Genomic DNA, 25,944 nt, shown 5'->3' with positions numbered 1-25,944 from the left:
AAAAAAAAAAAAAAAGACTCATTTTGCAGCAACCTAGCCTTAAAAAAAGAAAACGGTCATTTGCAGCAACAGATGGAATTGGAGATTATGCTAAGTTAAACAAGCCAGGCACAAAAAGACAAATACCACATGTTCTCACCTATAAACCAAATCTAAAGCAATCAACTCATACAAGTAGAAAGTGGAGATGTGTCTACAAAGGCTAGGGACTTGGGGGCAAACAGGGAGATGACGGTCAAAAGGGTAATAGGCAGGAGGAGTATGTTTTATTTTTGATTTTGAGGGTTATATTGTGGCAAATACAGTTAGTAATGCTGTATTGTACATTTACAAAATTGCTAATAAATTTCAAATGTTATCACAAAAAAGTATTTGAATGGTTATGTTAGATTATTTCACTTGTATTCATGATATGTTCCCCACAAATATATAAGTTGTCAATTTATAGTAGTTAAAAAGTACTTAAGGATACAAGAGGAAATGACCAGGATGTTTCTGTCCATTTGAAATTAACACTTTCATGTCGCTACAGATTAAAAATTAAATATATGGAGCAGAAAATGCAGAGCAAATAGTGTTTACTTTGTGTATATTTGAGTGTATATAGTAGAGAGATTCCATATCAATGTATCTTTTCATGTACCTAATAAGATGTACAGAAATTGGCCATATAGTTAAAAATGAAAACTGAATTTTAATATATGGAAACTACTCAGTGCATATTCTGATTAAAACATTAAATAAAATTTGCAAACACCCCAGTGCAGTGGCTCACACCTCTAATGGCAGTGCTTTGGGAGACCGAGGTGGGAGAATTACTTGAGACCAGAGTTCTAGACCAGCGTGGGCAACATAGTGAGATCTCGTCTCTACCAAAAAAAAAAAAAAAAAAGCACAAAATCATTACCTTAATATACACAAGCAATAACTTTATGTAAAAAAGGAAATAGAGCTACAATTTACAATTATATAATTTTAGGAGAGAATACTTTCTATTCTACTTCACCCAGAAGCAAATGCTTTTATTAAACAAATAAAATTAAAAATACTTGAGAAGGTAAAAGATCAAGAAGACAACCTAAGAAAACAGCAGGTGGAAATTAGCACAAGCACAAAATAAGAAAACTGAAAATATAAATTTACATAAATGAAAGCAAGTCGCTCTAATATAAAATGGAAACATTATCCAAAGTAAAACCCAAATATATAAATTCAACATATGACTTATAAAAACATGTATTAAAAAAATCCTAAAGAATGATGGTTTTTGTATTAAAATGTAGACACCAAATAACCTTAGGAGAATTGATGACTTTTGGCGGAAACAGTCATAATTCTACTTATACATATGTAAACTAAAGTCCCTAGATGGCATACTAACCTAAATGTTTTCTAAAATTTTTCTCAAAATTATTTAGTATTGAGATTTGTAAGTTTTAGTTGCAAAAGAGCAGAAATAACAATGTCTTTCAGTGTGGATATAGTAAATAAATTTGGGACACAGCAAGGCAGTCCTTTGTATTATTCAGGGTCCACTTAAGTAAATGGAGTCTGTGATACACAGTTCAATGGAGGAAATTTAATACAGTAATTTAGATTCAAGAGATAGGAAGAGTAGAGACAATCAGATTAGCAAAAGCAGGCAAGATGCTACTAGCCCTGCTTCCCTTGCCTATTAGTTTCATGGATGTTGGCAGAAAAAAAAAAACTCCTGAGTCAGACAGGACTTGATTCCTGAGGCACAGTGAGCATCATGAGTTTCATGCTTCCACAGGTTTCCCTGGTCCCTAGGTCCTAGAGTCACGTGGAGCAGCCAGGGTGGATGCTGCTGCATGTTGCCCCAGCCAAGGGATCTGAGTTAGCAACTCCCAATCTTATCGGGGGCTACTAGCAACCCTGCCCAGCCTTTTCCTTGGAGGGAGACAGGATCTGTACTGTCCTGTTCAGGCAGAGGACAGATCTGTTTCCTGGAGGAAGACATTTCTATCTTCTGAGGCTGTTTGCTGTACAAACATAGTTGAAAATATAGTAACAAAAGTGCAAAGCCAGAGTGACACAGGACAAATTGTTTCCTAAAATGACTTTTCAATGAAATGTGTTCAAAAGAATCTTCCAAAGTTTAGGGGAGGAGAGAGATGACAGTTGGAATCTTTGATATCTACGAATCTCATTTATAAAGAAAAGTATTTATATATCGCCTAAATGGGAAAAACAAAGAACCCACTCTTGTTTCTATCTTTCCGAGAGCCCTCTAAATCTAAACTTCTTCTCTGGTTGGGGAGAAGGGTCTTTTCTCATTACCTTGAGGACAGCATAATTCTCATTCTGTGTTATATTCGAACAAGGGTATCAAAAATGCAGTCTCCGTATGGTACATTTTGGGGCTTATTTTCTTAGACTGTTAGCTTTGTGATGAGATGTGTCAGTTGTCCCTCTCAAAGCACAAATGTTTTAACTGCTCTCCAGGCTTACTTTAGCTGTGATCTCTATGCTCTTGCCAGATGCTAAGTAACTCCCGATTCATTGCTCATATCCTAGAAAACGGACTGCCGTTTCAAAAGAATAGAAGGAAGCCAGAGTTAGAGTCAAAAATGGCAAAAAGTGATGGCAAGTGTATCAACAACTAAATGCTTCCTAATCTAGTTGATTTCTGCATATATGCTAGAGCATTCTTTCTAAATCCTGACCTATGCAAAAAGGAGAAGCATTGCCTGCAGGAAATAGTCTTATAAATACCAAGGGAATTCTGGCACAAAGATTGCAGAATTTTGTATAGCTTTCTTTTAAACTAAGTCCACTTAAAAAAAAAAAAAATACAGCAGACCCTTGCAGAGAAGGAATGAAAACTTCGAACACTTGTATCCATCTTGTTTAATTTCTTAAAATACATTTAGAAATCTCAACTTTTATAAATGTGCAATATAAACAAATTGCTTTTATATACATGCTTTTATGATCCTAAAACTCCTCCTGGTCAAATTGATGCATTGCTTTTTCAATTAAGAAATTACTATAGCATTTTAAGCTTTTTCTTAATGCTTTTAATTGAAGCATTATTATAATATGAAAATAGTTAAGGATGAGTTTTAATTGAATAGTTAAGGATGTGTGTCCTCTTGTTGAAGCCTGTCATCAAAAGAAGTTTTTCATCAAAAGAAGTTTTACGCCTGTAATCCAGGCTACTCGCAAGGCTGAGGTGGCAGAATTGCTTGAGCTTGGGAGGCAGAGGTTGCAGTGAGCCAAGATTGCACCACACTCCAGCCTGGGCAACAGAGTGAGACCCTATCTCAAAAAAAAAAAAATTATTTTTCATCAAGTGTGCTTGAAATACTGTCTTAGTCATTGCACAAATCAGGTCACTTTCTAATACATTGCTTAAAGTTCATAAAATTAAAAATTGCTGGTTAAAATCAGATTCTACACCACTTAGAATCCCCATGACAGAGTACTCATATTAGTTTGCTCAGCTTGCTATAACAAAATACCACAAACTGGATGGGTTGAACAGCAAAAAAATTCTCAGTTCTGGAGGCTGGAAATGCAAAAAAAATCAAGATGCCTGCAGGGTTGGCTTCTCCTGAGGCCTTCTCGACTTTTAGATGGGTGCTTCCTTGCTGTGTCCTTAATGGCCTTTTCTCTAAATATTTGTCCCTGGGTCTCTTCCTCTTCATCTAAGGACACAAGTCCTATTTGATTAGGGTCCCCACCCTTATGTCCTCCTTTAACTTTCATTAACCTCTTTTAAAAGCCTTATCTTCAAATACACTCATTTGGGGGTTAGTGCTTTAACATATGAATTTGTGCAGAAACGGTTCAGTCTACAGCAGTACTCAATACAAAAGGTACACATGGGGAATGGACTCTATTCTAAAATCCAGGGGAACATCTAGACATTGAGAAACGGGAGACTAGATTTGTATCCCTCGCAAAGATCCCAAGAAAATCCAGTTTTTTGAACATAAATTTTCCATTTTTCAGCAATAAATTATGGAAGTAGAATAGAGAGAAACCTAAGGAATAAATAGAATATCATTAAAAGCATCCTAGAACATGAAAACAATGAAGAGGGAAAGTAGAGAAACTTGAGGTGTAAAACAATACAGGGAGATTCAGAAGGAAATCATGTGGAAGAATTATCCAGTGGCTTCCAGCTATATTTCCAGCAAACTGTATTTTCCTGATGCTTAAAAACTGACCATTTGGGATGAAAAATGTCTCCCAGAATAAAAAAAATAGAAAAAGCACTTTCATCACATTTTGGAAAGATTAATTTACCAGTGATCTACTGTATGCTGAGTAATAAATTATATTAGAAAAAGGAAGAGTAGACAGTAGACAGAACCATGATTCATATGAGACTGAATCTATGGATTAATTGTTATTAATGGGCATTGCTGACATGAATTGAAGATTTATGTGTTTAATTAAGTTTATGCCTCATATGGGAAATTGACTTTAGAAGTCCTATCTTTTCTCCCAATAATGCTTTCATAAAAATGAGCCTCGCCTCTAGTTCTTTATGGTGGTGGACTTCCATCCATGAGGGTGTAATGCATGTTTTCAATGTGCATAGCCCTACTTGCAGAGTCCCCCCCGCCCACTGTTAGGTCCAGGGTAAAACTGGAAGCGTCTATTGCTGATGCAGGATTTTTTTTTTTTTTTGCTCCTTAGTTCAGCTAAATCCAGGTTGTCTCACAACCAGGAAAAATTAAGGCATGCAAACACATTGAAGGGTGAGGAAAGTGGAATTTAAGCAAAAGGGGAGCCCTCAGCAAAGAGCTGTCCCGCCAGCCAGCTCCCTCAGATTGAGCACCAGGCCACCACACAGGAGCTGAAGGGGCCAGGCTCCTCCTCCCCTGCATAAGGTGTGAATTCCTGGTGTCTCCATCCCATTTTTTCCAGTGTGCACGTGGACCCCTTAGTCTGAGCCACCCTACATTCATTCATTTCCTTTACTGCACATGTGTTAAGGGACAGATTTTTTTTTTTTTTTTTAAATACCATGGGCATGTTTAGACAAGTCCCCTGTGTACAATGACCTGGGTGTGTCCGAGGTTCTCCGGGGACACTTTCTTATCTGCCTAGGCATTTGGCTGTCTCCTGCCATTGTTATTGTTACCAAACCACCCAAAAGATTCTGAAAGCACTGCTCTATAACCCAAAAGCTTGTCTCCTTAGAACCCCACCCCTATAAACACCAACCACAGGATGTGGATGTGGAGAGTTCACCTGTTTATGTAATAAGCAGGAAAACTTTGAAGTCTACCAAATTTTGAAAAACAAAGAATGGCTGCAAAGTTACCATTTGGAGCCATCTTTAAAAAAAGATACCTCAACAGTGCCAGACTTTTAAATAGACTGAGTATGGCACTTTTGTGACAAGACGTAGCAGCTCCAGAAATGTCTTACCACTAAGTAAAATGAAATATGTGCAAGCTCTTTAATTCCACTTTCTATTAAAATGTAAGAACCTCTTAATTTTCTGTGGCCTTGAACGACCTGTTGTGTCATATCAGGTACTTTCCTGATAGCATCTTCTATGAAGGGTGGCGAGAGTCAAATCCAATGCTGGATGTAGAAGTATGTGATTCATCCAAGCATCAAGGGCTGGGCACGAAGTGTGCAGGAGCACCGTGGAAGGTACACACCACAGTAGCAGAAAGGCACTCAAAGCTTAGATTTGACAGATCATCTTTGCAACTCTCAGTTTTGCCAGGAGTCAGGCATCCAAGAGAAAATGAGATTTTGTTCATTAGAGGATTACTCATTGTCTGTCAAAGGTAAACAATTTCCTCAGGTTGGGTCCGAGACATGTGTGCGAAGGCTAAATAAAACCATTTCTGCATGTTACTTGAAATTTCTTGTGCATTAACAAAGCTATTTCTTGAAAACGCAATGTAAACTTTTCTTTGAACTAATCACGTGGCTGAGTACGTGATCTTGTGTGAATCTTCTCAGCTATCCTTAAAATGTTTCGAATAAACATGCCACAATTTTGTCAGTGTTTCTCAGAGAATACCTTTTTAGTATGTACAAGATTCTATCACAGGAGCAAGGAAAAAGGTCTATTTGAGAAAATACCCATTGTATAAGGTTGGGAGGACATGTAAGGAAAAATTTTTAGATTGAAATGGGTAAAAAATAACAGGTATTCTGTAAACCTTTCATGGGTCTCTGCTTCTGAAGAGGCTGGCACCTTTGAGTTATTTTATAACTCTAAATTGTAGAAAGCCGAGAGTAATACAAATAATTCTTGTCCATAGAAATTTAAGTAACTGTGTTGGGCGGAGTGACTACAATTGATCATGCCCTGAGTGTTTACCAGCATTCCCCCATTGCTACAAGTCATTGGAATCATTCGTACCATCTTAGTGTTCTCTTAATGAGTTAGATTGAATTGTTTACAAGTATTCCTTTCACATTTTTGAGTATTTTTTACTTTAAAAGTTATCCTTACACAGGGGACCGTGTAGGTATCTACAGCAGATTCTATCATCTGCCACTCATTTAACCCTGAACATTTAAAAGAGCAGATTTCAGTTTTAAACAAGGCCTAACACACATTTTCTTTTCTCTTTTAGCTTCAGACAAGCTTGACTGAACCAATGACATTATCCAAATCAGTATCTCTTCCTCGCAGCGCGTACTGGCATCACATCACTCGTCAGAACAGCGTTGGTGAGATCTACAGTTTGCAAGGCAAGTCACCTTAAAGTAGGAAAGCAGCGCCTCCATTAGCTTCCTCCAGGTGGACTGACTCATGCAAATTGCTTTGTATTTGCATTGCTTGCTTTTCCTCCCATTCCCCTTTATCAGCTGTCACTGGCCGCAGTGGGAGCCGAGATTTACAGTGGCTTTTAAAAAGCTATCATTTCCTACACTCATGGTAAAAAAAAATTCCAAAGATTACTGTAATGGCTAAGGACCCAATTTGGCACAAGAACTTGACTAAAACATTATACCGAGCACATTATCAAAAGCTAAAAGCTAACGTGGAGGTCTGTTTCATGCTGTGTTTTATGAAGGATCTTTTTTCGCATCTTTTTCCTTGAAAGGATTCAATATCAGTTCAGGAGGCTGGCTTCAGGCTTTAAGGCTCTGCCATAAACTGGTACATAAACCTACCCATGAAAGTCTTAAAGTTTAGTCAAAGCCTCAATATAGAAACCATTTGGAGAGGATGCAGGGTAGAAGGGGCCACATGTAGATACTTTGCCTCTGTAGTTTTTCTAATGATAAATGCTCAATTAACTAGCATAGAATAGCTTGCCAGATAAATCAAATAGCTAGCAGATTTCTGACAGCAGCAGACAACCCAGCTTCGGCAGTTGTCTTCCCGTTCCTTCCCTTTTGTTTTAAACTGAATAATCTTACCCTTCAAATAAAATATTTGACTACAAGCAACTAACAGCTGGCCAACACTGGAGGAAGCAAGAAACTAATAAGGCTGAAACCCACACAGCCGAGAGCGTTTACTCATCCAATAAACATGTATTGAGCACCATAGGCTTGAATATAATAAGCATCCAATAAATATCTGGGGAAAAGAATGACCAATTATGACCCTCTGGTAGTTAGACATTCAGACTTTTCACACGTTAGCTTTTGCTCACTATTAACAATGCTGTAAGTTTTGACAAAAAAATTTGTTGCAAACAAACTGAAGTAATGTCTTCTTATAGGAATATTTGCTTGCCAGGGTTTCCGAACTAGACTAACGGAGTTCGATTATGGACATTAATAGTTAAATATGTGCTCTACAAGGCAAAGCAGTTGGAATGATTTTAGTCACTTACTGAAGGCAATTACATGTTATATTTTAAAGGGACTCTTATGGGCCAACTTGACTGCCTGTATTTAACAGTATCTTCGTTATTTGTGAGAAAATATTTAATAGAATAAGGATTAGAAGGTTGAGAAAAGCCGATGAGTGGGGACTGGTTTGGCAATTTCAAGAATAAGACAAGCGTCTCCTGCTTTTCCCTCTTCAGATGCCAGCAGCCACACACTCAAATTGCCTGAGTCATGATCATGCAAAATTAACCTTGCCCATTTCTGTGATGAAAAATTCGAAAATATGCTTGTAATAAGGTTTTTATTTAAACATACGCGTAAATATTGATATTCGCTTGAAAACTAAGATGTTTAAATGAAAAAACTATCAAATTTCTAAGCAAAAAGTGAGATTAATGCTCTTAATACAAAAAAACATGGAAATAGGTCAAAAGTAGTGTAATGGATAACTCTAGTTTGTCAAGGGGTTTGGCCTATAATTCCAGAAAATAAACTATTGCTTTCATAGTAGGAAGAAAACGTTTTCTGAAGACAGAGCTAAGATTTAGACTGATACACAATTTCTGCAATAATTTCTTATGCATCCGATAAAAAATTAGAATGCACTGGAATATCCTAAAACATTGCCAGAGACTTCTTGAAGATGTTGATTTACATATAGCATAGACGTAATAAATACTTTTATCTCACTGATATTAACTTTCAAAGTCAAGGGCTTGACATGCCTTTTCAGTTAGTTTAATCTCAATATTTCATGCTTCTCTGGTTGGTTGGTGGCGATTGTAGTTTTTACAGAATATGCATTGACTACTTAAGTCAAATGTTTATAAAATATATTCAACGGAAGTTACATTTCACTACACTGTGGGTTTACTTTCTGTACTGTGTGCTTCTCAGAATACATTTTACCACCCTGTATGCCTCTCCCTGTTATATAAAAATTTAAGTATCCAGATAAGGGGATAGGCGATTGACAGTAGGCAGGCACATAATAGAGATGGATAAAAAGTTGCTATACTTTGATAATGGTCATTTTATTCTTCCTTCGTTCTGTTGTAATAGTCAAAACAGAGAGCAAGGAGAGCCTCAATGTTTTTGTTTTTGTTTTTTTCTTTTGGCTAGGTGCTAGTCCCTAATAGAATCAGGGCAGAATAAAACTACTGAAAATAGGGAAGAAATTAAAAAGAGAAATTCAGAACCTCAGTACCCTTCCATGAACATGTACGTTTTTCACAAAACTACATTTAAAAATCTAGTTATCCACCGAGTATGGTGGCTTATCCCTGTAATCCCAGCACTTTGAAAGTTTTACTTTTCTTTCCCAGAACAGAAGTAAGAGTTGATTAAAAAGCTTTAGAACAGCAAGGAAAAGGAAGGAAAAGAAAAGTTCACCTTGGAAGAGAGCAAAGCAGGCGCCTCCAGAGAGCAAGTGCGCAGCTTGACCTCGTGACTTCGGGTTTTATACGTTGGTGTACTTCCGGGATCTTGCATTACTTCTCCCTACTCCTGAAATCTTATTGGAAGCTGCTGATCAATTTCAGGTGTTTTCTATCTAGTACGAGCCTGCCTTTCCCTGATGCTGGCTGTGACCAATTGTTACTCCTGAAATCTTACTGGGAAACTGCTGATCAGTTTCAAGTGTTTTCTGTCTATTAAGAGCGTGCTTTTCCCTGGTGCCGACTGTGATCAATTATTACTCCTCCTGAAATCGTACTGGGAAACTGCTGATCAGTTTCAGGTGTTTTCTGTCCATTAAGACCGTGCCTTTCCCTGGTGCCGACTGTGATCAATTATTACTCCTCCTGAAATCTTATTGGAAGCTGCTGATCAGTTTCAAGTGTTTTCTGTCCATTAAGAGCGTGCCTTTCCCTGGTGCCGACTGTGATCAATTGTTACTCCTCCTGAAATCTTATTGGAAGCTGCTGATCAGTTTCAGGTGTTTTCTATCCATTAAGAACGTGCCTTTCCCTGGTGTGGCCCGCGCTGTGACAATTGTTCTCCTCCTGAAATCGCCTTACTGGGAAACTGGCCTGCATCAGTTTCAGCGTGTTCTTCGTATGCTATTCGAGCGTGGGCCTGCGTGCCTTTCCCTGGTGTCGGCTGTGATCAATTGTTACTCCTCCTGAAATCTTATTGGGAAGCTGCTGATCAGTTTCAGGTGTTTTCTATCCATTAAGAGCGTGTCTTTCCCTGGGGCCGGCTGTGACCAATTATTACTTTAGCAAAACAGTTAACAACTACCTGACCATCAGCTGATTGTTGCCTAACACTCCTGGTATATGTTGGGAGGGGGGCTTCTCTCTCTTGCCCTGTTCATACATGACTAGCTACCTGCTGTAACATTACTCACGTCAAGAGTCCAAAACCTCAAATCTTTGGGGCAAAATGGATGAAGGTCTGTAACTTCTTCCTGCTGACAGAGGGGTGGTCGTGGTTCGGTGGATCTTGGCTCATTGCTACCCGGCAGGGCTGAGTTGGCTGCATCAGTTGGTGAAAGTGGTATCCAGCCAGATTCAAGGGCAGGATTTCACCACTGTCTTGTCCCACCGATGGGCAGTGCAGAGGTCCCCTCTAGAAGGATGACTCTTGAATATTGAGAGGATGCTTTTCCTCACTAAGGATTGTCTGGAGCCCAATGGCCACTAGGAAGGTATCAGTCATGTGGACCAAATATGTTAGCAGTGGCAGATATCTGAGTTACCCAAGTTACCGATGGCGAATCCATATGGGTCCACAGCAGCCTCAGTTCTTGCCTCCTCAGAAGAAAGAATTCTACTGAGGGGCATAAGGCAGAAGGAGAGACCTAGGCAAGTTTCAGAGCAGAAGTGAGCATTTATTAAAAAGCTTTAGAACAGAAAAGAGAAGGAGAGGGGGAGGGGGAGAGGGTTCAACTTGGAAGAGGGCCAAGCCCGCAATTTGGCAGAATGATTGCTTGAACCCAGGAGTTTGAGACTAGTCTTGGCAATATAGTGAGGCTCCATCTCTGAATGAGTGAATGAATGAATGAATGAATATTGCAGGGTATGATGGCACACGCCTGTAGTCCTAGCTACTCTAGAGGCTAAGATGGGAGGGTCACTGAGCCTGGGAAGTTGAGGCTGCAGTGAGCCATGATCACACCACTGCACTGTAGCCTGGGCTAAACAGCAAGACCCTGTGTTAAAAAATAATTTTTTAAAAATCTAGTTATTTTGAATCTCGCTTTTTCAGCTGTGCTCCTTAAAGTGTCATTACCTCTTCTTTACAAAAAGGACAATATCGTCAGCCAACTGTCATCACTGATTTTACCAAATCAAATTAAAAGTCTGGCAAGGTGGGAATGTATCATTGTCAAGTAAACCACAGGTAGGACTGAGGTATGAAAATATATCTTTAGAATTTTCAAATATGTTTTAGGTGAAGCTGGGATCAATATGAATTAAATTTAGCAGACCTCATTCAGAAAACAAAAGTGGGAAATTTTCATATATTTAAAGTTTAAGAGATTAAGATTCATTAATAAGCAACCCATGTACTCAATTCTTTTAAAAAGCATGACGTAAAAACAAATTCATTCTATAGTAGGACTTACCTATAACTTCAGTTGCCTGTCAGCCTCAAAGCTTTGACTTAGCTCAGTTTTGCTGTATTCATTTCTCTCATTCATTGCTAGATACACACTTGAAGACTGACGTATCCTGACGGAGATCCTGCATCTACCTTCATTTTTGGAGAATAAGAATCTCCAATACAATCTGCCTAATCTTTCCAGGCTACTCCCAGAAGGGTGCTCTGAAAGAATAAGTTAATGTGATTTCCCCATTGTATTCTAGTAGTCTGGAATCAGAAGAATGAAAAAGGGAATAATTAGCTTCTAACAAGCACATGTTGTTCTAAGTACTTGGCAGCAAACTGTTTAAAAATCTCTGTCCCTAAGTGGTTTGCAGCAGGTTGAGTTATGCCACCTCTTCTTGCAGAAGTGGTAAACAGACATTCCTTTTCTTTTTTGCCAGATTATCATAAGGATGGTTGATTTGTATTAGAAAGTGATTTTTTAATTTATACTTCTCTAACTTCCTCTGTACTTATGAAAAAATGTTTATATCGTGCTCATACTAGAGACGTTGTCTCTAGACTTAGGGAAACCTAAACCATAAGGGGATGAACGTGATTTTAAACTCTCAACTCAGAAGTAAATACATACTATTTGTTTTAAAATTCATACAGTTGTATTTCCAAGGCATTGGGAAATGTAGTAGGAAATGTTTTGAAAGCCCCAAGGAACACTCATTAAAAAAAGAGAAAAGAAACACAGAGAGGTTGAAGAGGGGGGCACAGGAAGGAGTAAAAGAAAGAAAAGAAAAAAAAAAAAACAAGGAAATCAGATTACTGAGTTTACTTACTTTAGGGCTCACACCTTGACTTTTAATCACCATCAGACATATTTAGATGACACCCTATATAGCAGGGTTTTTAAGTCAGGATTTGTGAAGATGACAAAAGCATTTATTGAAAATGACAAATCAAACCAGTAAAAGCCATTGACAGTACCAGGTGTACTGCAGGCACTCAGTAAATCCTATTGAATTCTAAAATGAATTAGCAATGCATTATAAAGCATACATGGAGATATGCAACATCAGGACCACATCCTCCACCATAAGGGTAGACCTGAGAAAAATTCTCTTGAATATAAAGGAATCGTGTCTAGTCCCACATGTGAGCCCCAGGCCCTTCTTGCACAAGGTGAGGTCTTTGTTGGCATTTCTGCTTTTTGCTTTAGAATCATTTTGACTGAGCACAAATACTTGCTACTAGTAGTCTCTATTTTCATGAACACAGGAAGGACTGTGAAATGCTATAGATCTGCCCCTTTAACATGATGGCTCAAAATCTGTCTCTCTACACTTGCTCCTTTCCCTCGCATTAGTTCATCTTCTTCTTCTATAAACTAATGGTGAGAACGAGGGTCAAGAATATGATCTGAACACAGTGCCCAGTGAGCAGGTTTATGGGACTGCATGTGATGACTGAACTTTTTCTGATGTATGATGATATGGTCTGGCTGTGTCTCCACCCAAATCTCATCTTGAATTGTAATCTAAATTGTAATACCCACATGTTGGGGGAGGGACCTCATGGGAGGTCCTAAGGTAATGGAGGCAGTTCCCCTATGCTGTTCTTGTGAGAGTGAGTTCTCATGAGATCTGATGGTTTTATAAGGGGCTTTTTCCCCTTCACGCTCCAATTCTCCCTCCTGCCACCATGTGAAGAAAGACATGATTGCTTCCCCTTCCGCCATGATTGTAAGTTTCCTGAGGCCTTCCCAGCCATGCAGAACTGTGAGCCAATTAAACCTCTTTTCTTTATAAATTACTCAGTTTTGGGTATTTCGTAATAGCAGCATGAGAACGGACTAATACATATGATAATCCCTTATTTTCACACAAAATAATGTGGAATATACTTTGACTCCTCTTTTAAAAAACAACTTGAACAACTACACTCTTTGAATCAAGAATAATTGGATATACCATTTGTAAAGGTGGTAGCTTTAGGAGTTCTCCTTTCAGTAACACTGATTAATATCCAAAAGCCAGCTTTGCCCCTACATATCCGTAATTAAGCTACAGACCACCAATGTCAGCACGGAAGCATACCTAATCACCAGAAGGCATTTGACACTCACGGAAAGGGTGTCTGTGGCTTCAATTTCTCAGAAGGACAGGATGGAAATAGGCAATTAGAATTAGAGATAACCTTCAGAAAATGGTAAATAGAGTCCTGCCATAGATTAAGGAGGTAAATCAAAGATTTTGTTTCCTCTTTGCTCAGCAATGACCTTCTGTCCTTCTCTACTGTCCATTCAAACTGCATTATATGTAAATTGCTTCTGTTGAGATTTTCTATTTTGTATTTCAAGTTACAAAGCTAATAAAAAGCCTCTGGTAGCTAGTTTTAAAATACAGAAATTTGCAACAGAAGTAAAAGAAGCCTGGTAGCCATTTGGCAACAGCCCTTAAAACAGGAGCCACTTTCTAGAAGAAACACTTCTGTCCATTAAACCTTATTTATAAACATTTATTGCATGCCCATACCTTAAGAAAGGTAAGTCAAAGGCAGGAAATGTCTCCCTGGATGTCAGTTTTTAGAGATAAATAAATCAGTTATTCCCTAAAGCAGACATAGTAAAAAATGCATGAAATATCCCCACTGTGAAATGTTCCTCACATCCTGCAGTCTTAATTAATCACCTCCTTTTCCGTGCTCCCAGAGACATTTGTGTCTAACTTTATTATATGAATGTGTTTGTTTATAAACCTACTTATTCCACTGGATCGTGAGGCAGTAATTTTGTGAAAGATTTTATCAAACAAATTTTGGGGCTCAATTATCTTGAAGATGTTACCCATAGAGATTAAAATCTTGAGTTTTGGAGTCAAATAGACCTGAGTTTGAATATTAACTTTACCATTACTGACTGATGTGATTTTGGGCAATTTACTCAACCTTTTAAGCTTATTCCTTGATCTCTAAAAGAAGATAGTATTATCTCTCATCTCATTAAATGAGATCATCAACATAAGATGTCAACATTCAATAATTATTAACTATTATTAATATATTAAAGTACAGTTGACCCTTGAACAACATGGGGGTTGAGGTGCCTACCCCACCCCTGCACAGCTAAAACCAGTGTATACCATAGCAAAGACATGAAATCAACCTAGGTGGATTGGATAAAGAAATTGTGGTACATATACACAATGGAATACTACACAGCCATCAAAAAGAGTGAAGTCAGGTCCTTTGTAGCAACATGGATACAGCCAGAGGCCATTAGCCTAAGCAAATTGAACAGAAAACCAAATACCGCATGTTCTCACTCATAAGTGGGAGCTAAACATGGGTTACACATGGACACAAGTATGGCCATAGTAGACACTGAAGGAGGAGGAGGGCAAGGGTTGGAAATTAACTATTGGGTACTGTGTTCACCACCTGGGTGACGAGATCAGTCGTAACCATAACCTCAGCATCATGCAATATACCCAGCTAACAACCCTGCACATGTACCCACTGAATCTAATAAAAAAAAGTCGAAATTATTTATTTAAAAAAATCAATGTACAACTTTTGACACCCCCAAACTTAACTAATAGTCTGCTGTTGACCAGAAACCTTTCTGATAATATAATTAATCAATTAATGCACATTTTGTTTTACACGTATTACATACTGTATTCTTACAATAAAGTAACCTAGAGAAAAGAAAATGTTATTAAGAAAATCATAAAGAGGAGAATATATATTTACTATTCATTAAGTGGAGGTGGATCATTAAATTAAGTAGGTTGAGGAGGAGGAAGAAGAGGAGAGGCTGGTCTTCTTGTCTCAGGAGTGGCAGAGATGGAAGAAAATCCACATATAAATGGACCCGTGCAGTCCATACTGTGTTGTTTAAGAGTTCGCTGTAAACCAAACTCTCACTATGAAGTTTCTTTTTCTGGCAGAGGCAGATAAGCTATCCTACTCCTATTTATTCCAGTGTTGACTTGGAAATATTATTACAGAGTTCTTACTGTGCTTGGGGAAATTTGTTTGGTTCTAAGGACTATAAAAATCTAGCTTTAGGCCAGGCATGGTGGCTAACTCCTGTACTTCCCACATTTTGGGAGGCTGAGGCAGGCAGATCACTTGAGGCCAGGAGTTCAAGACCAGCCTGGCCAACATGGCAAAACCCCGTCTCTACTAAAAATACCAAAAAAAATTAGCCAGGCATGGTGGCTTACACCTGTAATTCCAGCTACTCAGGAGGCTGAGGCACAAGAATAGTTTGAACCCAGGAGGCAGATGTTGAAGTGAGCCATGATTGCACCACTGCACTCCAGCCTGGGTGACAGAGCAAGAAAGTCTATCTCAAAAGAAAAAAAAAATCTAGCTTTAATAAATGGTTTCTAGTTTTGAGGTTTTAGAAAACTAAACCTAAGCTTAACTCTCACTCTAAGTTTTTAATACAAGGAAAAAAATTCAGTCTTAAGTCTTCATTTAAGTTTTTTCTTCTCATCAGTGAGTGTGAACAAGAATAGCACCTTAAACAGATAAAACACTTCTCCCATGCCTTATATGGCTCAGTCCAGGTAGCCTAAGGCAAACTAGAGCCTCTTTTTCCAACCCAAGGGTTGCAGAACTCATGGAAGGATTGTATTCAGCTCAGCCCAGTGCAGAGGAGATGCCCACACCCAAACATACTCATCCACACCCACCCTACTACTTACCCTCCCGCCCCAAATCAGTTCTTACTAACTAGCTTACCATAACTGCCTGGAAGCCTTTCAGAGACTTTTCTTCCTCCATGAGGCCCCAGCCTCTTTCCTAATGTGGACTAGCTTACTCAAGCCAGTTAATACTACACCGATTCTCTTACGGTGCTTTCTACTGGCTGGACTAGAGGCTAGCAACAAGATTTACATTACTAATCAAATTATTCTGCATCACCCAAATTAAAATCCAAAGAGGATTCACAGTGCGAATACACCAAATCAGCCATTTAATCACTTTTTACCAGTTACGTACAAGTAATTACTAAAAGATAAAAGAGTAAGAGTTTCCAGATGTTACATTGGATTAGTATAATCCACCAATGGTTTTATTAAAATGAATTGCTTCACTCTCTTTAATTCAAATTTGGTGGAAATTAAAATGTCTATTCAGTCTCTGTATTTTTCTCCATCAAGCTTCCCCTACTGAATTTTTTAAGTAAAAGAGGTAACATATTGAGTTCTATATTAATCAGATTTTGTGGGGAATAGATATTAAAGGCATGTCAAATAAATTCTACATATATATATTTGATTTTATTCAGAAGGGAGTAAACAGTACATAGTATTAGTTCAGGGAAATGTCCATACAACCAGATTAATTAATACAGACAAATGTTAATACAGACAGATTTTAACACATGGATGCTCAACTGTCTTTGTCATGTGTATGTATATACACACAAACACATATATACACAGAGAAAGAGAGGAGCATCTGGTTGACCATATATGGCTTGTCATATTACTCCCTCAAAAATGTATGTATTAGGCCAAGCTTCACAAATTATAAACTACAAAGAAGAACCTAGAGGGAAAAATGTTCAATTGCCTTTTTTCTCCTTGATCTCTATTTCTTGTTTGATTTTTCTTAATCTCATCTCTGTCTATGGCCCTTCAACTAAATGTTCTCCATCCCTAATTATAGGTTCAATACATGTATTTTGAAAAAGTTTTCCTTTATTTTCCTCTGCCTGCCAAGCAGAATACGGCAGAGACTTGATAATGATTGAAAGATAATAAAAGATAAGAAACATCAGGAAATTAACATCCTTAAAATTATACTTGCCAGAGAATAAACTGCAGAGTTGATGTTGATTTAAGCCTGAATATGTCCTTCACATCTAGCACAGTGGTGGGCAGGTGTGAAGTACCTCTTTGAAAGGTCTAGCACCTGTCAGCTCTCCAACAATTAATAGATGCTCATTGAAAATTTGTTGCTTCAAGCTTCAAACCACCCAATATTTTGAAACTCAGGAACATGGTTATATGTTTATGTAAGAGGAATTTATGCTAAGATTTGAAGCGTGTGTGTGTGTGTGTGTGTTCAATGCCTGTATTTAATTTAGGAAGAAGAATATAGTTTGGGAGTGCTGTTAGAAATTTTTGATTGCCATTGCTATATTATATTAGTTTGGTTGGGAGTTTAGAACTTTTGTGTTATTTTTGTTTTACTGTTCATAATACAAGAAAGAGAAGTTTGATATCAAACTCTCAGTGACATAGTATTTCTTTTACATATATGTTTAATGGTAAGCATTATCAATGTCTTTTACATATATGTAAAATGATTTTAGAACAATATTTCTTACTGACAATTACAACTCTAGGACAAAAACTGTACTTATTTTTTTATTCATCAGGAAAGTTCATTCTTCCAAATAAACATGGAAAGTTTCCTCTCTAGTGTAAAAGAAATGATAGAGCTGGAAATGACAGAACTGGAAATGATAGAGCCATAGACAATGGATATTCTTCAAATAGTTTCCTCTCTAGGATTCTGTATGTGCTCAAAAAAGCTGTTGAATAAGAAACACCCTGTGCTTATATCTGTAACTCTGATAAACACCATCCTGATGAGTTGAAACTTTTCTTCGAGAATGATTTACCATTTATAAATTTCTTTTTAAAATATTTTTTAAATTGTCAGAACTTTTGATAGTATAATTTAGCATTGTTCTTACATTTACCAAAATCCCACATTTTGTGCAAAAACAACAACAAAAAAGCAAATTGTAGAGCATAATCAGTTTTACTGTCTGAGGCTGTCTCTACATTAATGTCCCAGCTTCTTTAGAGGCATGTCAAATAAACTGATGTATGTAAAATTTAAAATCCCAATAGTGAATTTCCTAATCTACTTATTTCCTGGATCTCAGCACTTGAATTCATCCTTCTGAAAGCAATGAGACACTAAGAGTCAGGTAGCCAGAGATCTCACCCCTGCTCAGAATTTAACAGCCATTCAATGTTCATTTAACTTTTCCAATCAGTAAATGGGTGGGAGTGAACCATTTACCTGATTTCAAACAGATTGCATGATCTGAATAGCAAGAGAGGAGGCATAATATGTTTGAAAATTTTTATAGGAAGAAGGGTATTTTATTGAGCAATCTTCTATGAACAAGATACTATGCTAGGTGATATCCAAATATGATTTCATGTAAACCACACAAACCCCTGAAAGGGTAGATCGTTACGAGTGGAGTTTTTATAAATGGAGAGAGGTAGTGTCATTGTCAGCTGGGCTCATATTTACTGAGCTCTTGACAGTTTCATGATATTTAATCTTCCCAACAACTCTCCAAGGTAAGGGCTATTATTGTCCCCATTTTACAAATAAGAAAACCAAGGCACGGAAAGGTAAAATAACTTGCCAAACGACGAAGAGTGGGATTATCAATGCAGGCAGTCTTGATTTTCTAGCTAGATTGTCACTCAGATGGGAAAGTTACATAACTACCTTGAGGTAACAGAGTTTAAGCAGAGAGAAGTGAAACGTGTATAATCTCTACCCTTCTGCCCAGGGACGTTCTCTTTGAAGTATAATCAGGGTTTACAAGAATGATTCTTCCAAAAAGCAGGCAACAGCTCTTCTCAAATGTGCTTTACATGAGACAACCCAGATGGAAGCCATCTAAGCAATTTGTGTAAAGTCCATGGCGTCCAAAGATGACTTGTATACAGTTTGGGCACTGCTTTTAAAAATCACATATAACAGCCTTGCTCTTTTTGTGGAACAATTTAAAGCGAACCGTATATGTAAATTAATGGGTTTAACTCGTGAGAGTTGCCATTACTTTTCATTATTACTTTTCAAGCTTTTTAACTAAGCTTTATAGCACATTCAAATGTGTTCCTCCCTCATTTCAACTTCTTTAGAAGTGTCTTATTTTGGAGATTTCAGAATCACTTTTCCTGTTGCAAATCCCTTCCATTTCTTACACTTTCCACTCTCCTACATATTTCCTTTTCTTTCCTTTGGGCATTAATGCTTACATATGGAGCCTCCCTGTTGTTATTCTGTGTTGTTAGTTCATGTGACTTCCATAACAAAAGTGTAAATGTCTTCTTAGACAAGCTTTATTACCCTTAAACAATTTCTGTACTTTCCATTGAAAAGTAACTTTTTAAGTTAAGGCAGTATGATTTCTGAAAATCTGATGGAATTCCAAGGTATAAATACGTTAAATTTAAGTGAAATTAATGGTCAAATTTATCAATTTCAAAATAAATACAGCCTAGTTGAGAAATAGCCAGTTTCTTCAAGATGTGAAGAAATATGTGAATAAAAGGTAAAAATCATCACTGCCATATATTAACATTTTTAAATATGAGTATAGATACACAGATAAAAGTATAGGTCAAGATAAAATTCATATATATATTTGTTGTATTTGTAAAATTAAGATCATACTACATATGCACTTACTTGCTATGTTTTTGTGTTCTGGTAGAATTGAAACAAAGTCTAAGTGGCAATTAAAGGCTGCATAATATTCTACTGCAAACTCTATTTAACCATTGCTCTGTTGTTTAGCACGCTGTACCTTATCCTTTGCTTTTTACTATTATAAACAATGTTGCAATAAGCACAGTGTATATAATCTTTGTTTACAATAACATTTCTAGGAGTGGAATTGATTTTTTTCAATCAAAATTTATGGGGCTGTGTCAGATCCTGGGGATGTGTCTCATTTACAGAGCACAAAATCATCGTGGTCACCATCTCTATGTACATTACCATCTTATTTTTTAAAAAAGCACGTAGCTAACTACAGTAGATTTATTAATTTGTTCATTTATTTATCCATTTACCACCTGTGCATTGAATTGCTTTATGTGCTATTTCTAGATAGCTGGAGACAGAGAGATGAAGAAAAGAAACTAGGTATTTACCTACATGAAGGTAGATACCAAAAAAAATTAAGTCAAGAAAATAACATATAGGATAATTTCAGACCTTGATGAATGTTATAAAGAAAATATATCAAAATGATGGCAAAGATAAAGGAACACTTAGGAATAAATTTAATTAAGGAGATGAAAGACTGATACACTGAAAATATAGAACATTCTAGGCAACACACTGAGACCTCAGTAAAAAAAAAAAAAAATGTTTTTTAGGGGAACACCTGTAGTCCCAGATACTCGGGAGGCTGAGGTGGGAGGATCACTTGAGCCCCAGAGTTCCAGACTACAGTGAGCTATGATTGTGCCATTGCAATCGAGTCTGGGTGACAGAATGAGACCCCATCTCTAAAAAAATAAAATAAAACAAATATTGAGGAAAGAAATTAAAATAGATACAAATAAGTGGAAAGACATCTTGTATTGACGAATTGAGTCAATATTGTTAAAATGCATGTACTACTCTAAAGGATCCATAGAGACAATGCAATTCCCAACAAAATCCCAAGGTATTTTTCATAGGAATAGGAACAATTCACAAATTCATGTGTCACCAGAAAAGACCTCAAATAGCCTCAACAATCTTGAGAAAGAACAGAGCTAGAAGGATCACACTCACTGATTTCAAAGTATATTACAAAGCTCCAATAATTAAAGCAATATGCCTAAAACAATAAAACATAAAGAGAGCCAGATAGATTAATGGAACATAATAGAGAGCCCAGAAACAAATCGCAACATTATAAAGCCAACTGATCTTCAGCAAGAGTGCCAAAAAGACACAATGGGAAAAGGATAGTCTCTCTCTGGGAAAACTGGATATCCACATGCAAAAGAATGAAATTGGACCCCTATCTTACACCATGCACAAAAACCAACTCAAAATGGTTTAAAGACAAAGCTTAAGGCCTGAAACCAACCATAAAACTCCTACAGGGATAAGCTTCAGGCAGTGATTCTGGCAATGGTTTCATGGATCTGACACCAGAAGCACAGACAACAAAAGCAAAAGTGGGTAAGTGGGATTTTATCAAACTAAAAATCAACTGCACAGTAAAGAAAACAATAAACAGAGGAAGCAGTCAACCTATGGAATGGAAGAAAATATTTGCAAACCATATATCTGATAGGGGATTAATTGCTAAAATATATAAGGAACTCCTACAACTCAATAGCAGAAAAAAAAAAAAACCCACACTAATAACTTAATTTTTAAAACAGCAAAGGACTTGAACAGACGTTTCTCCAAAGACATACAAATGGCTAATAAGTACATGAACAGATACTCAGCATCACTAATCAGCAGGGAAATGCAAATCAAAATCACAATGAGATATCCCTTCACACTTGTTAGGATGGCTAATTATCTAAAAATCAAAAAACAAAGTATTGGTGATGATGTGGAGAAATTGGAACTCTTGTACACCATTGATGGGAATGCAAAATGGTACAGCTGCCATGGAAAATAGTATGAAGATTCCCAAAACAATTAAAAATAGAACTACGTAAAATCCACAACTCCACCTATGTGTATTTATCAAAAAAAAAAGAAAAAAGAAAAAAAAAGAAAGTAGGATCTCGAAGCTATATTAGCACTTTCATGTTCATTGCAGTGGTATTCACAATAGCCAAGCTAGGGAAACAAACGTTCGTTGATAGATTAATGAAGAAAGAAAATGTGGTATAAACATACAATTGAATATTATTCAACCTCAAAAAAGATAGAAATCCTGCCGTATGCTACCTCATGGATGAGCCTTGAGGACGTTATGCTAAGTAAAATATGCCATTCACAGAAGGACAAATATTACATAATTCAATTTATGTGGAGTATATGAAATAGTCAAATTCACAGAAGCAGAGAACAGAATGTGCTTGTCAGGGTCTGCGAGAGGGAGAAATGAGGAGTTGCTGTTCAACAGGTATAAAGTTTCACTTATGCAAGATGCACACATTTTACAGATCTGTCCTTAGTTAACAGTGCTGCATTGTATACTTAAAAATGTGTTAAGACTGCTGGTGGGAATGTAAACTAATACAACCACTACAGAAAACAGTCTGGAGACTCCTTAAAGAACTAAAAATAGAACTACCCTTTGGTCCAGCAATCCCACTACTGGGTACCTACGCAGAGGAAAAGAAGTCATTATACAAGAAATGATACTTGCACATGCACGTTTATAGCAGCACAATTTACAATTAAATGTGGAACCAACACAAATGCCCATCAATCAATGAGTGGATAAAGAAACTGTAATATATATGTATGTGTGTGTGTATATGTACACACACACACACAATGTAATACTACTCAGTCATAAAAAGGAATAAATTAATGGCATTTGCAGCAACCCAGATGAGATTGGAGATTTATTCTAAGTGAAGTAACTCAGGAATGGAAAACCAAACATCGTATGTTCTCACTCATAAGTGGGAGCTAAGGCATGAGGATGCAAAGGTATAAGAATGACACTTTGGTGGACTTTGGTGACTCAGGGGGGAAAGGACGGGAAGGGGGTGAGGGATAAAGGACTACAAACTGGGTTCAGTGTATACTGCTCAGGTGATGGGTGCACCACAATCTCACAGATCACCACTAAATAACTTACTCATGTAACCAAATACTAGTTCCCTGATAACCTATGGAAATAAAAATTTTTTTAAAAATGTGTTAAGAGGGTAGATCTCATGTTAGGTGTTCTTACCACAGTTAATTTAATGTTACAAACTGAATTGTGAAAGTGGTAACTTAGTCACAAGTGCAGAGAATGAACGAGTTATAGGAAAGGAGGAAATCATTCAGCATGCAACACAGAGAGATTAAAGAGATGGAAAATATAAAATATTTTTAAACATACAGAATAGAATATGAATATTGAATACAGATTTAATAATCATTCCTAAAGGAGATGATACAGCAAATGGGGATGAGGTCAATATATAATAACTGGTAATTCTACAGACTAGACAAATGGTATGACTTGTCAAATTGAAGAAGTACATTGAGTTCCAGCATGAAAAAAATAAAAAGCAATTCATACTTTGAAACACGAGAGTAAAATTGCAATTTTACTCTCCAATTCTAAATGCAAAAGGAAATTTTAAAATCAGAGAGATAAGACAGATAATCTACAAAAGAACAGCAAACCAGATTGACATCAGATATCTCAATAGCAATGAGATAGAACAGGAAGTGATGAAATGGTGTCTCTAGTTGGCCAAGAATTTCATAACCATTCAAGAAATGAGGCCAGATGCAATAAAAGCCAGAAAATAATGAAAACCATCTTCAAATAACTAAAAACTCTTATCGCTGAAATATGTAAGAATAAAGACTAAATTGATTCATCTTTGTAAAATGATGAGTTTACCAAACAAAAATTCCCTAAAGAAAATAAATGATGTACTTAATGGAAAATGAATTTGAACTCAGAAAGAAGGATTGGAGTAGAAGAAGTAAAGATACTGTTAAATGTGACCAAACCTAATATACATTAACTTTAATAACAGTAATAGTAATAAAGAATAAGTTTTAGATGTTTAAAAAAAAGGTAGAATTAAAATAGTTGATAGCAGTAACAAGAAATGGAAGGTAATAAACAAAAGTATGGATACTTTTATATTTTACATTTGATTTTACTTTTTGGTCAAGCGGGCACATTAAGTAAACTACTAAAAGATTATAAATACATCTAAACAAGTAAATAGGAGAAAAGGGGAAATTTAAAAATTAATGTAATTAGAAGTAGAGAAAATATAGAAAGAAAAAAGTAAATATTATAACGGACACTATAAAATAAGAGAGAGAAAATATAAATATGTAGACTCAAAAGAAACAAAAACGATGACATTCGTCTGTTATAAAAGAGAAGGAATAAAACCTTAGGTTGAGTTTTAAAAGCCCAGCTTTGTGCTGTTTCTAACAGAAAACATCTAAAGTTTACAATACAGGAATGTTGAAAGTAAACTGAAGGCAAGGCAAAACACAAAGTTTTGGGAAAAGAAGGTCATTACATTTTATCATTATAAAAAAAAGATTCATCAGCAAGAGGCAATATATCTGAACTCTTGATAAAATATTCCCTTGAGTATATTTTAAGATTGTACACACACATAAAAATGGACAGAATTATTAAGTGGAACCAATTGAAATTGCCATAATCATAGGTCAGTACTGTTAAATAACAACCATTTCATATGATTCAACCAAAAAAATTGAAAACATGACAATTATAATGAGACTTTTAAAAAGGTATGTTTTATAAATATTAGACTGCATGAAAAAAGTTTCTAAGGAAATAGAAATTAAACAGCATAAAACAAGCTTAAGCAAAACAAAATCAGAGAATACACATTGTTTTTAAACATTCTGGGAACATTAACAAAATTTGACAATATAAGATGCCGCAAACACATCTTAACATGTATAAAATAATCAAGAGCCTATAGAACATGGGCTCATGTTTTCAGATCATAATGCAATACAAATAAAACCAATAATTAAAAGCCAAAAGCCTATACTTTTAAATTTAAGAACACATCTATAAGATCTTTAATAAAAGACAACACAGTAAGGGAACTTATTAAATATGGGAACTACAAGATAATGAAAACACTACATCAAAATTTATGAGATGTGGCTAAGTTGGTAGAGAAAATTTTATAGACTTCACTACACATATTTAGAAGAAAATAGGGATGGAAAATTAATAAGTTAAGCACTCAACCATGTAGGTTAGATGAGGATGATACAAAAATAGGATAAAATCAACTAATGTCACAAACATCAATCCTAAAGACATCATCACAACCTAATTGTATATAGTCCAGAAGGTAAGGCTACTTTAACAATAAAATATTAATAAATGGTTTTATATTAGGAAATGGAAGCTAAAATTATGAGATGATCCATACAGGTACAGAAAAATATTTGATAAAATTCAGTATTCATCAAGAGGTATCAATATATTCTAAAGAAATGTAGGCATGTGAAATCTATATTAGACATGACATCAGTTTCCTTCACTTCTACTTTAATTATCATAGTTCTTTAAAAAGACAGGATAAAAAAGTAAAACTAACTTCTTCAAAGCCTTGACATACTATCACTTACATATCAATTTTTTTGTCAACACATTTTCCTTAAGATAATTATTTTCATTAATATTAAGAAAAATGTCTTACTGCATTAATGGAGATTTTCTTTAAATAAATTATTCTTAAAGTTTCAGATTTATTTAATAGAAATAAAATTTTGATGAATTATATCAGAGGTATGATATTCTCAAGTCCTATTATTTATGCTAAAAACATCCTTTGGCTTTATACATAAAGTGCTTAGCAAAGCACTTTGTCTCTTCCACTTGTAACTCCATAACAATGTTCCTGACCTCACCACCAACCTCTCTTTTATCCAGGCCTGCAAAATGACAGCCATCTTTAGTGTTTTTTTTACCCCAACAATTGACTCGGTTGTCAATACACATTAACGGACCATCACAAAGGACTACCCAGTTTGGCCAGAGAATTCTGAGATGAAATATTTAATTCAAAATGACCTTCTACCCAATCTCCCACCTCTTCCGTCTCATCAACCCCTACACTTCAGAACAAGTATTAGGTCTAGATAGGACTGTCCCCTTCATTGAAAAAAAAAAAA

At 36.3% G+C, this 25,944-nt stretch overlaps 1 protein-coding gene across 1 annotated transcript in view; it reads left to right on the top strand.

Moving 5' to 3' along the window:
* DOK6 (docking protein 6) overlaps nt 1–25,944 on the top strand; it is a 441,245-nt gene that overhangs the window by 344,088 nt on the left and 71,213 nt on the right. The window contains exons 6-7 of the mRNA XM_017867055.1: nt 5,517–5,640; nt 6,582–6,699. Coding sequence (XP_017722544.1) covers nt 5,517–5,640; nt 6,582–6,699 — 242 coding nt within the window. The remainder of the gene's footprint in view (nt 1–5,516; nt 5,641–6,581; nt 6,700–25,944) is intronic.

The sequence above is a fragment of the Rhinopithecus bieti genome, unplaced genomic scaffold (assembly GCF_001698545.2).
Source record: "Rhinopithecus bieti isolate Rb0 unplaced genomic scaffold, ASM169854v2 scaffold_2272, whole genome shotgun sequence".
Classification (NCBI taxonomy): domain Eukaryota; kingdom Metazoa; phylum Chordata; class Mammalia; order Primates; family Cercopithecidae; genus Rhinopithecus; species Rhinopithecus bieti.
The sequence above is the reverse complement of the archived record's forward strand: the minus strand, read 5'-3'. Positions and strand labels throughout refer to the sequence as shown.